We start from the raw sequence: 13,972 nt of genomic DNA on the forward strand, positions 1-13,972 counted from the left end.
CGCAAATATATAATTTTTCAAAAATCATCTTAAGAAACAAATTCAGTTTAAAAAGAGTAATAAAATTTTGAATTGGATATATAATATAATATTTCTTAATGTCGGGTGAATGTCAGAAACCAGTGTCGGCTCGTTACGAAATTTTGTGTTCGTAAATACATTTATGAAAAAAGTATAGGGGAGACCGGGGCTAGACCGCTAACGGGGTAAATCCGCCAAATCAAATATCTCGGAACCTGTATATTGTGCGAACTCGCTATTAACATTGTAAACGCTGCTTATGGTACCCATGTGACCAACGGAGTTTCGGCAGGTTACCTGCCGTGTTATGATTTTTACGAGGGCAAACGTGTTTTCGGAAGGTGAAAGTGAAATTTTCTGCGCGTGGAAATATTGTAATATCTGCAATAATATTTGCTCTCCAAATCTCGAGGTACGTGATTATAAAGAGTAATGCATGCTGAACACGAATCCAGTGTAGTTTTTTCATTATCGTTAATGTCTAATATTTCGTGGGCGATCAAACCTGAAACTTATGTTTGAGGCTTATCCGCTAGTAAGCACTCGGGGCTGGTCCGCTAGTCTCGTCACTGTGGCGCGCCGGGCGCACGACTTCAGCTCACGGCGATTTCAGGTTAGGTTTCCCTCGAGCGGCGTGATTCTGTCTTCCCTTGCACGTGCGTCAGTTTGTATAGGAGGGAAATGGTACGCACGTATCGTCGCAAAAGGACTCCCGTCGACAAGGAGCAACTCAAGAAGGCAGTTCTTGCGGTGAGAAAAGATAAAATGAGCGTTTCCGCAGCCGCAAAACAATTCGATGTCCGGAGATCCACGTTGAACGACTGGTTGAAGAAGAACAACGATGAGATAAAAAACTTGGATGACGTGGTCGTACTACATAAAGGACATATCTCGGTGAGTACTTAACGATTATTAATTTTTAAAAGCATGCACTCTGCTCAGCAAACCCTGGCGAAAATTTTTAGTGAGAGAATGTGTTTATATTTGTTTATAAAGAGTTTTATCAATGGTTACACTATTTATGAAGAGTTTTATTGATGTTTACACTGTTTGGAAGCAAGTTGCAAACACTTGGTTAACTCTCTGCTGACAAAACATTTTATAAATACTTAGAAAACTATAATGGAAACGTTTGACACTATGTTATTAAACACCACTTAAACATTTTATCCCTGGCAAAAATTATTAGTGAGAGATTGTGTTTATATTTGTTTATGAAGAGTTTTATCAATGGTTACACACTATTTATGAAGAGTTTTATTGATGTTTACACTGTTTCGAAGCACGTTGCAAACCGTCTGCTAACAAACATTTTATAAATATTTAGAAAACTATAATGGAAACGTTTGAGACTATGTTATTAAATGCCACTTAAACACTTTATAAGAAACGCTTTGAAACCATTTACGTTTCTAAATCATAGATGGCATTCAATGGGATCAGTTTCTCTTATTTAAAATACGACGAACGATGTTATAAGAACGATAGATAAATCACGGAACTGCACAACGTGTATTAGTTGTATCGTGGAGTCCACTTTCATAGTAAAGTGTGGCACACTTTTGGATTGATATAACGTTCATATAACCTTATTGTATCTTTATTTTTGAAGACTGATAATAATTAAATAAACATAAAATGTATCTCTAGCGAAAATAATAGATATGTTTATTGAGAGTTTATAAGAAGTTTGAAGGTGTTTTAAGCAGCAGTTCACAGCGCTGCTTAAAACACCTCGTGAACATTTGTAACACTCGAAAAACACCACACAACACTTTCCGAACGCGTATTAAACATAGCCGTGAACATCTCATAAACAATTCCATGTTCAAATTTACATCTCATAAACAATTTAATAAATGTTTTAAAGCACAAATAAAACATCTACTCAACACTTAAGCAAACTTCTTATAAACTTTCAATAAACATATTATTTTCGCCAGGGAAAGTTTATATTCATGCAACGTCTTAATTTCAAATGTAGGTTATGGACTCTGAAACTGAAAAGACTTTGGTGGAATACTTAGTACATTACAACGATATGTACTTTGGGCTATCTGCGAAGGAAACCCGTGGTTTAGCCTTTGATTTAGCCAAAAAATTGAATCTCAAGGTACCAGCATCGTGGGAAGCCGCTCGCATGGCCGGTGAAGATTGGCTAAGCAGCTTTCTCAAACGACATCCAATATTATCAATACGCAAACCAGAAGCGACAAGTTTAGCACGTGCCACCAGTTACAATCGAACAAATGTAGAAAGGTTCTTTGCGCTACTAAGATCTCTGATGGATAAACATCATTTCCAGGTGTGTTAACTGATGAATAAATGTTGCCAGTTTTAGTCGAAAATAACGTTTCTCATCATTTCCAGGCTCACTGCATATGGAATATGGATGAGACGGGAATTACAACCGTTCAGACACCGAATAGAGTCATCGGACGTCGAGGAGTGAAACAAGTCGGGCGAGTGACTTCTGCGGAAAGAGGAACCCTCGTAACTTTGGCGATGGCGGTGTCAGCGACCGGGCATTTTCTACCTCCATTTTTTATTTTTCCTCGTAAAAATTTCAAGCAACATTTCCTTAACGGCGGACCACCAGGCTGCACAGGTGTAGCGAATTCAAGTGGCTGGATGAATGCGGAGCATTTTGTCCAGTTTTTACAGTTCTTCCAGTCCCATGTGCGTGCTTCCGTCGATGCCCCAATTTTACTGATACTCGACAATCACGAATCACATTTGTCCATCGCTGGTCTCGAATTTTGTAAAGCGAATGGAATCATACTCCTATCATTACCGCCGCATTGCTCGCACAAAATGCAACCGCTGGATCGCACCATCTTTGGCCCGTTAAAGAAAAGTGTACACGCACAGTGTGATAACTGGATGACGTCGCATCCTGGTAGAACAATGACGATATACGATATGCCCGGAATCGTGGCTAAGTCACTGCCACTTGCCGTAACGCATCAAAATATTGTGTCCGGGTTTGAATGCACTGGAATTTCTCCATTCAACCCGGACATTTTCCAGGAATACGAATTTTTGCCGAGCAGTGTTACGGATAGGGAGATGCCTTCTACTTCCGCTCATTTCGAAGAAGTCAACCTCAATGCAGCCGACCCGGACACAGCCAATTCGGAGACAACCGAACCGGACGCAGCCGACCAGAACGAATTCGATCCCCTCGGCTTCTTCCATGTCTCGTCCTGGTGATACACAGAACTTGAGCGCGACGCTTCAAAGTATTCGAGCGTTTCCTAAAGCCGCTCCGAGGCAACAGACTCGTAAAGGACGAAAACGAAGAAAGAGCGCCGTTCTTACTGACTCGCCTGAAATGATGGAATTGGCGGCTGAGCAGGCGGAGTCCATGCGGAAAAAAAAAGGAAAATCTGCTACGAGAAAGACGTCAAAATCTACACCTGCCACTGCGCCGAGAAAAAGAGGCCGGCCCCAAAAAAATGCCACACAAACAGAACCGCAGCCTTCGACGAGCAGTGGGCGTAAATCGAAATCAAGGAAGCAGCAGGTCGGATTCTGACGAAGACTTGGATAATACGTGCTGCGTGTGCTCAAAGAAGTTAACAATCAGAGCATATGGGAAACAGTGCATTGCGTGCGACGTAGGGCACACAACACATGCGTGCGCTTGTCAGGATCTGTATTCACGTGCCTTAATTGTTTTATGGAATAGGTAAAACAATTATTTTTTAATGTTTCGCATAAAAATCTGAAATAAATTTTTATTTTTCTCTTAAAAAACAATTATTAAAATGTATCCTATCATTTTTCAGGATTAGATGTACGTATATGTATTGAAAATGCAGTGTAACGGATTAACCCCGGGGGGTGGCGGTTCAACCCCGGCATTTTTGAGATTTCAATTTTTGCACCGTTGTCGTTTTTGCTCTATACCGGTTAAACAAAGCGACGTAGATAAAAATTCCCTGTATAAATTTTGTAGCTAAAGGTTCACTCTTTACAGTGGTATACCACATTTAACTACAATTATTTATTTTGTTGTTAAAAATCGGCACCGAAAAAAAACTAACGGTCTAGCCCCGGTCTCCCCTATTTATAAAGTTAAAACATCTTTATCAAATCCACTTTATTCTATGCAGAAATTCTTTTGCGCGCGCAATGGAACTAACCTCTCAATCATGCAGTGATTCAGTGCTGTACCGTGCAGCTATATCTTATGGATCTCTCAATAATATTTGTGCTGCAGACCACATAAGAGAGATAGCAATAATTCTTTGGTTGAGGCAACCATATACGAGGGTATTGTAACCGAATGTCACGTATCGTAAGAACTACGGTTATGAAAACTGTATAAATGAGCATATCTTAACAGCTACATTCAATGTAATATCAATTTAACTTGAATTCACATACATTTCTTTTTCAATCATAGAGAATGTTGTTGTAACAACCGTAGCAATTTTCTCCGTGTGAGATACCACATATGTGGAAGATAAGATCGCTAACAACAAGTAATCAATTTTTAGTGTCGATAGTCGAGGTTGCTTCAAAGATAGTTCTAGTAGACATTGGAGAACAAATGTATGTTTGTTCAATGCCTAATGTATTCGAGGCTGATTAATTAAAACCTTTTACTTTTAAAAATTATCTTTAATCGATAATTTTATGTAAAATTGATAATGTAATTTATTGTAAGAATGCGTATTATAATACTTAATATTATTTTTAAAAACACTATGTCTTATATGACTTTATGTGCTTGTTACTCGGAGTATCCAGATAGCACAGAGAATCGAAAAAGAATTCTTTTGTATGTCACCAAGTCTGAATTCTTTTTTAGATGCAAAAAGAATTCTTCTTAGAAAAAGAATTCTTTTTGCATCTAAAAAAGAATTCAGAATTAGTGACATAAAAAAGAATTCTTTTTCGAATCTCTGTGCTATCTGGGAGAGGGTAGATTAGAATACAATTCTCCTCATCGAGCTCACGCTGTACGCTGAAAAACGAAAAATAATATAATTTATTTTAATCCCGTTTTAATTCTTTTCAATCTTTTTTCGTTTGCTGGGTACTTTAAAGCAAGGTTGTAGACCAGCACTTCAATGTTTACATTTTATGAGGCGCTTTAAAATAAAGTAACAGCTAAATTGCGCCCATGACCGCTCTGATTGAAAAGCGACGAATTAGAAATTTACAAAAAATTTACGATTTTTACGTTTTCAGTTACGAACATCTCACGAATGTTAGGTACAGGCTGCGGTCCACTTGAGGCTACAAATACTTCGAAGCATTCCTCTTCTCCTTTTCTTTCAATGAACAAAGAAGGAGAAAAAGAACGCTCAACAAAGTATTTGTAGCGTCAAGTGGACCGCAGCCACAACCTAATTACAAACGTCCTTTTATCGCTACAAAAAAAAACAGATTCGAAAAACATTAGAGAAAGATGTAACTTGGACATGAAGGGAAACGGAGCTCATTTACAAATAAACTGATTTATTACAAAATTGTACATGGATACAAGGTGGCGTGTTTCTTTCTTATAATATAAAAAGAATCGATCGTCCCGTCCGTTGCACAACATTCCGGCCAAAATTCGAAAAGAATGCTTTCGGCCAACCGAGAACCGACGAGATTATCGTCGACGCAAGCGCGATATAATGATAATATTAATAATATCCCCTACAAATATACACAATATATAATATTCCTAATTTTACACAATGATTGGAATTATTTTATACATACATATATATACAAATGCGCGTATATATGTATATGTATGTATATATATATATATAGAGAGAGGAAAGTGCCCTATTATGAGACAAGATCCTAATATGAGATATGTTAAACTAAAAGGCCCTATATAGGCCCCATCTGTTGATTCCACCATGAAAAAACCCCGCCATTTCATATTAAGATCCTATCTCATAATAGGGCACTTTCCTCTATATATGTAATAATAATAACCATAACGCGAAATAATAATTATTATATATATATATATATATATATATATATATATATATATATATATATATATAAATGTAGAGATTCCTTTGATCAAAAAGTCCATTCGTATTTTATCAACCATCTATCGCTTTTTTATTTTACATTTATAATTATTTTATTATTAACTTTACTCGTAAGAGCTGTAGGAAAGACGAATGAATTTCTTGATCAATATAATATATTAATAATAATATATTAATTTTATAGCAGTCGTCACTCATGTTGTAACTTGAGTTTTGCGATTAATATTTGCACAAATAAAAAATTAACCGATTAATCTCTATGCACACACGCACGTTCAGAGATATTCATGTATTTATATATACATGTTGTTGTAAAAAAAGATTACTCGCTAAATATATTGGTCAGTCTCACAATCGTTATTTTTAATGTTTACGCGAAATTTTATCCTTATCTTTGCTTAAATTCTTTACAAAAGCTTCAGGATTTTCGAAATTTGTAGAAATTTTGAAAGTTGAGATATATTTGTTCTAAATGGAAAATATGCCGATATATTTTATTATAATGTACATAAAAATCTATTACAAAATTGTCCAAATAAAATTCCTGCATTCTTTTATTCCTATTTTATTTCCCTGAGTTTTTCAAAATATTATAACTCTTCGAGAATTTTGATATAATCTAATTCAATTAACTAACTCATTGAGAACAAATTTACACATTAAAATTGAATTTACATTTGTACATGCAAGTAATTCAGTTAACGTTTATTAAAAATTAACATTTAAAGATTGCAGGATTTCAAGAAGTAAATTTATTTTAATAAATTTATTATAGATTTAAAATATATAAAAAATATATCTAAAATAAATTTATCAAAATTTAAAACAGCTTGTATATGTAATTCCTAACAAGATAATTTAAACATTTTTCAATGTCTAAAGTTTCTTATATGAAACCCTTGATTTTTGTATAATTCAACTCTCTATGGTTGCGTTCGGGGAGCGCGCTATTAGCGCTATTGCATCATTCTATCGTTATCGCTCATCAGGTATAAAACAAGGATAGAATAAGCAAATAGCGCTAATAGCGCGCTCCCCGAACGCAGCCTATATATATACAGATCCATTATTTTTATATTTAGTTATAAATTTTATAGTATAAAAGTAAAAAAGAAATCCCGAAACTTTTGCAAAGACGCGAGAAATGTAAATTATGCTGCACGTATTTTCCGATAGATCATTGCTCGTTTAGATTTTCTGTCCTTAGATCGAATTATAACACGCGAGAACACGCGCTTTAATTTAATTACAGCGAACATTATATTATTATATATGTAAAATACGTATATTTTACAAATAACTATGTAGAAAATGCATATATCAAAATTTTCGTGAATATAATCTGGTTGTTTCCCTATTATTACGATAATCAAATTTATTATTTAATATATCTAGTTTACATCATAATATAAATTATTTATTATTTTATCCCTCCAGATTGATCTAAAAATTCTCTGATTAAAAATAAAACAAATAAAAGAGATACGCGTAACTTTTCGATCAACCTGATACAACTAGACTTGAAAAATTTTTCACGCGATAATAAACGCCACTGTTGTGTGTTCTCGCGAATTAATTATCAATTACGTAAAAATAAAAAAAATATGCTTGCTATCTTGAGATCCCAATAATTGATGAACGATAAGAATTTGTGCAAAAACTTAAATGATGTCTCGGCGATATCAATATCGACGGATAAACTGATAAGGAGCTGATTTTTGGATTTCCAAACATTATAATTAATAAAATTTAAGAGAAACAATTTTTCAGAACTATAAAATCATAATGATACATAAATGACATTTTTACAATAAATTCTAAGTGTAACTTTTAATCGTATCTGCTTTTTAAAAGACTTTAAGATTGTAAACGTTTTTTTACTGTAAAAACTGCATTACACAATTATACAATTTAAGAATTGCAGTTTTTTTTACAATTTGCGACTTTAAATTTGCAGTATATTAAAAGTTTCTTTATTTAAATAGCTTCGTTGATTTTTCGCTCCTTTTACAGTTGTCTCCGCGATATATTACATATATAAAATTTTACAGTTTTATTGTTTTTTTATACCATGTGTTCATATATTTTGTATTTTTCCATGCATCATATCTCATCTACTCCATTGTAAATTTTTGTATCATATACTTGTGTATATTTATACAGTATCATATATCTTTATATATATATCCTCTGATAAATAAAATTTGAATTTATATTTTAATCGTTTTTCCTCCATTTCATTAAAACTCGAATATTTTCCTAAATATATTCGAATATTTTTCTGTTATATTGATACGCCATTTATCACACCACATTTGAATGTGAAAACATTTTGCGATTTCTTTTAAATTTAGTATAGTTGATAAAATTTGTTTGAATGAATATTAATATATTTTAACTAAAAATTGATATCAATTAATTAATATAGATACCATTAACATACTAATAATGTTTAAAAATATTAATTAATTAATACCAATTTAATAGCCAATATTAGTAATTAATACTAATTCGTCACTTAAGGACATGAGAAATAAATAACTTGCACGATATATTGCCAGCCATTGCAATTCCCGTTATCTCTCATTGACAACCGCATTTATTTTCTGGCAGTGTTAAAAAAATCACGAAGTAAAGATCACTGATCCATATAAAAATATATGTGCATACAATATACGTATAAATTTACATAAAAAAAGGAATATTATGTTTAGTAGTGAAAATAAGTCGACTTATGAAATAAATAAATAAAAGAAACTATTTGTTTTGTAATCTAGACGGAATCATACTCGCTTTCTGAGTTTTACCGAGCTTATTAGCTTCATAAATACATTTAAATGCTAAATTCAATTCAAATATAAATTTATATTTAAATATTTATAACAAATATTTAATGCTAAATTTAATTTAAATATAAATTTATATTTTTCTTGCTATATGATCCAGCCTCGATTATCGTATATATTAACTACGATAAATCATAGTAAGAGAAGACAATAATAATTATCAATATTATATCTCAGAATAAAGAGAAATGACAGAGATCATACAAGAAATGTACAAATGTGATCTATCGCGGGAAAAGGTGATTGATTAGCGTTAATTAGCGTTATCCTTTGATAGATCAGACTTTTCGATGTTTGATTATGAAAAAACTGTTATCGCTTCCTGTTACGTTATTATACGATTGTCGGTGAGCCTTCGCAAGTCCGATGGGCAATTTAAACGAGTTTTTTTCCCCACGTATTTCTCGGCAATATTTCGCGACTCAACGGTGGACCCATAATCTTTTTAAAAACTAATTGTCAAAAATTTTGAATAATTGTGCATAATCGCCGGTCATGATTTTAAGTTTAACATCAATTTATATCTTTTAATTTTTTAAATTTAAATCTCAATATTTTTATCTAATTTTATCAAATTTAATTTATCTTAATCTTTTTATTAAATTTCAAAAAAAAATTATTATTTTGAGTCCACTACAATAACCGCCAAATCTCAATAATTTTGATTCTTAACTCGAAAGAATTTTATGAGCAGCTCGATTCTTGTTGAATAATATAGAAAATAATGACTCGCTTAGCTCTGGACGGGTTCGACAATATTATTGCACATACTTTCCCATCATATCAGACCCAACTTTCAAGCCAAGAGTCATTACATTTTCCTTCCTTTTTGAAATATAATGATTTATAAATCCGTGGTTCGTTGCATCTAGATAATAAAAATATACAATATATTTTTTTAGTACTTAAGTATTTTATATCACCGAATATGTAATGTTTCGCATATTTTAAAAAATTAATTATGTAAAGTAAAATTTTTACATATATGTTAAAAAATTGTTAATTTCACGGATTTTCGGATCAATTTTCGGCTTAATTAATCCCCATAAATTATCGGTTCCACGGATATATAAATCCTGTCTTTAACAGATCTTATGTCGATCTTTTTTTTTCGAATCGTACACGATTTTCATCAAATGGTCGGTCCTTCTTTCTTTTTGTGCGTGTAATAAAAATGGAAAAAAATTCTGAAAACAACCCCACGATCACAGTTGCGGCTTGTTTTCAGCAGGTACTCGGCTTGTACATCTTTTTAGCCCGTTTTTCCTTCGTGTTTAGCGCTAAAGAGAACAGTCGAAAATGATTAACCAATTTATGTCAAACAACCATTTCCGATTATTTTCCTTTCTCTGTCCAATAAAAATGTATCCCTCGATTTTTATATGAGCTCGAACATTCTTAGGGCTGGTTGTTCCAGCCTGTTGCTAAACTACCTAATAGTTAAATCATATGTACGTCTTTGTTTATCCTTTACATTGGACAAAGATAGACATGTGATTTAACTATTAGGTAGCTTACCAATAGGTTGGAACAACCGGCCCTTAATTTATAAATTTTACAATTGAGTCGGTCCTTCGTTTCCGTTATAGAAAAATCAACTCCAAATTGATCCATTGACAACGAAAAAACAGTGAAAGTCCTATATAAAATGAGAATTGAACAAACTTTGCGCTAAACGTGTAATCGAAGCATGCCCATCTCTTCTTTGTTAACTAGGAACTAACAGTTTTTACTTATTTATTCTTCTCTTCGTCCTTTCTTCTTTCCATAGAAATGTTTCTGTATATAAGTATCATATTCTTTAAAATTATTTATCAAACAAAGATTCGCTGGTCCAGTTTGCCAATCTGATTGCCACTTTCAATTCTTCTATCTAGATCTTCCATTTTTCTATTAATACTGTCTCAATACAGACTAAAAACAGACTTTATCAATCGCTTCACAGTACAATTGTTTGGATTTATTTATTGCTATCGATCTGGGTCGTCGAGATGACCGCTAACAATTAGTTTACGTCATGGAGCATCATGATCTGGAAGGAAATACAAGAAATCTCCGCTTTTTCCCCCCCGTTTCCTTCTTTTTTTTGGACCCAGACGAGGATCGATTGGCAGCTTGGAACTTTTACGAGGTGTCCCGCAACAACCATCAGATATTCTTTCAAAAAAATCTGTTTTGTTTGTCAATTTAGTTTTCTCTCGGCAAAGGCATTAAAATTCCAATTTTTTACACAATATATCTTCACAATTGAGTCAATTACTAAATCGTTACACATGAAATTTCGTTTTTGTATCGAATTTTAGTTTAAAGAAACAAAAAAAAAAGAGGAAAAAGTCCAATATTTTTTTCAACTGTTCTCAGAATAATCGCATCTCTATTAAATGCGAGGAATTCAAAAACATTGAAATATAAGAATATTAAAAGAATTAAATCTAAGAAAATAAGCTTTAAAAATTTATAAGAGAATGTTCCGTGAAACTTTCTAATGTCGACATTTTAACAACTTAATATTCGATTTTAAATGAGAAAATTTTGTAAATATTAACGTTTCATTGTTTTATCATGATTTTTTTTATCGTGACATTATCTTTGGTTGTCTCAGCACACCCTACGTATGTTTCTCCCCTTGAGCGGTGGCACTTGACGTGTTAAAAAAACGAGTACGTAAACCGCCAGCTCGGATCGCAGTTCGACATAAGAATTCTGAGCGTCTCTTACTTTACAATATCATCACAGAACTTTGATGTGTGTTTATATTGCTTAATATAAGACTTAAAAATTATCGTCTCGAGAAATGGCGGTTTACGTCCATTCATCGCTGTAATTAATTCTAATTATCCTTAGCACAATAAATTGCATCCAAATGGCATTTAAACCTCCGAAGCGAAAGTTTGAAATTCTTTCAGAACCATTTGGCTGCCCGGGGATAGTACTACTTAATTAACTTCAGTTTATAGTTATATAGGGTGACGCGTTTATACTGCAACAAATTACTGTATCTGGTGTGAAATGTATTAATTTTAGAAAAAAATGTTTTCGGTAAAAAAAATTGTATGGATTTCTAGGGACATGTTTTGAACACAACTTAAAAACAGTCTCACTTTCGAGATAAATTTTTCATCATTGCTAAGTATTCCTTTTATGTGTGTTGGAATTGATTAAACATACAAAACATCTCCCTTAAATCCTGAAAATCCTGAAAAAAGTTCTTTTCTAAAGAAGTAACTTTTTTTGTATTATTATTACTTAATTATCCTCATGTATTAACAATGCAAAGTAATATAATAAAAAATAATTTAAATGTAAGTAAAGTAGGATTTTCAAAGCCTATTATAGAATTAAAATTCGAATATTCTCCATGAGAAAGTCGTCTCTAAATTGAAATTCAAAAGATATTTCAAGATTTAAGAAAATAAATCGAAAGTAGTAAAGTAAACTGCAAGAATCAGATGTCAAAAATCTACTTTATGTATCATAGAACTAAAAACTTTGAAGTTAGTGCCAAAGTAAAATTCTCCAGATTAAAAGTTTTGTTGAAAACTGCGATTAAAAAAATTATCTAATAGACACCCTGTATACGTATATACATATGTGTGTGTGTGTGTGTGTGTGTGTGTGTGTGTGTCTCTTCATAAGTAAAGGAATAAATTAACCCTCTATAAAGGGCCGACATTAATTAGAGACCGACTGAAGTGACTGATTAATAACGTTGTTGACAGATTGTAAGGTTTTGCAACTTGATAACTGATCAAGTTCTATAGGTGTTACAGCTTTCTCTATCATTTTCACATCTGCCTGAACTTGGACATTCTTCGCTATTTTGCTCTCACCCTGATTAGAGGATTCGTCGTAACCGGAATCGGACGAAGAGTCACTATCGGTCTTCGTTTGTTTTGAACTTGTATCTGGACTTGACGATGGCGATTCAACACCATGGACAGGGCTGGTGGACGCAGAACTGTGAGTGGGACTGGCGACTGTTAAAGAAGTAATAAGCTGTCGCCTGGCAATGTTTATGCAAGGTTTCAGGCGAGATGGATACATTATGACCTCACCATTGGCGCCTCTGAAAATGCTGCCACAGCAAATAATTTCTCTGTATAAAACAAAAAAATATACATATAATATATGCAAATGGAAATATGAGAAATATTTGAGATACATATCTGCAATATAAGAAATATTCAAAGATGTGAATATATAAACTTGAGAAACTTATAATATATAATAAATAAATAGAAATATAATATAGGGGAGACCGGGGCTATCTGTCTACGGGGGCTATGTGTCCACAGTACTGCTATCTCAAGTTTTAAGAGACAGATGTCTTTACCATTGTAACAAGTAGTTGAAAAAATGCCCTACGTAAGATATTTAAATGTTGTTTGTTTTCTTGCGATGCCTCTCGCAGACGCTATATACGTTAAAAGAAAAGCGAAAACAATTATTCACATTTTTCGACGGTCGAAAAATTTGCTGTGCAACAGTAGTTTAACTCAAATTAAAGTAAGCAATTCATAATATTATCAATTAATATATAGTTATCAGGCGTGAGAAGCGTCAAATCTTAATTCCGCATTATCTAAAATTGGCAACATGTTAAAGACTGAAAAACGTGGTCGGGGCTATCTGTCCTATTTTTGATGGGGCAATGTGTCCACACTTCAATGACGAATTGTTCTTTTATAAATAGATAATGGTGCGTAACTACAAAAAAAAGACTTTCCTTAAGACGGATAAGGTAGATATATCCAATAAAATTATATTTAGAGCGATTAAAAGAATAAAAATTGAGCGAGAATCTTTTCGTAAAAACAGCGTTAGACTTTGGAATAAATGTTCGGGCTCTCACTCGCTACTGTAAAAAAGTGACCTACGAGCAACTACTTGATCCTGCGATTCAAGAATCGTCACCAAATTTTTATTTTAAAAATACACGTCAAGTTAAATATATGAGTTTGTCTTAAATTATTGAGTATTTTCTATTTCAAACGCTGCCGAGGATAAAGTAAAGGCCCCAAATAAAAAAAAAAGATTAAAGAATTGAGGGGACAAAAGAAACTCATCACATTGATTTTGCAACGGACTCAA

The 13,972-nt window shown here is 33.0% G+C and overlaps 1 protein-coding gene across 2 annotated transcripts in view; it reads right to left on the reverse strand.

Moving 5' to 3' along the window:
* Positions 1–3,743: 3,743 nt before the first annotated feature.
* The window catches only part of LOC139781085 (SIN3-HDAC complex-associated factor), a 27,815-nt gene continuing 17,586 nt past the window's right edge, over positions 3,744–13,972 (reverse strand). Inside the window, exons 6-8 of one of the 2 annotated variants that reach the window (XR_011720424.1) lie at positions 12,712–12,977; positions 4,414–4,996; positions 3,744–4,331 (exon numbers count right to left, since the gene is read on the reverse strand). Coding sequence is in view for 1 of the 2 variants with exons in the window: in XM_071719906.1 (XP_071576007.1) it covers positions 12,554–12,977 (424 nt within the window). In the remaining variant the exon portion in view is untranslated. Of the gene's footprint in view, positions 4,332–4,413; positions 4,997–5,473; positions 12,978–13,972 lie in introns of those variants that run through there. The other variant, XM_071719906.1, reaches the window with a different exon arrangement.

Source organism: Temnothorax nylanderi, unplaced genomic scaffold (assembly GCF_030848795.1).
Source record: "Temnothorax nylanderi isolate EJ_2023f unplaced genomic scaffold, tnyl_v1.0 TNYL_tig0314_pilon, whole genome shotgun sequence".
NCBI lineage: Eukaryota > Metazoa > Arthropoda > Insecta > Hymenoptera > Formicidae > Temnothorax > Temnothorax nylanderi.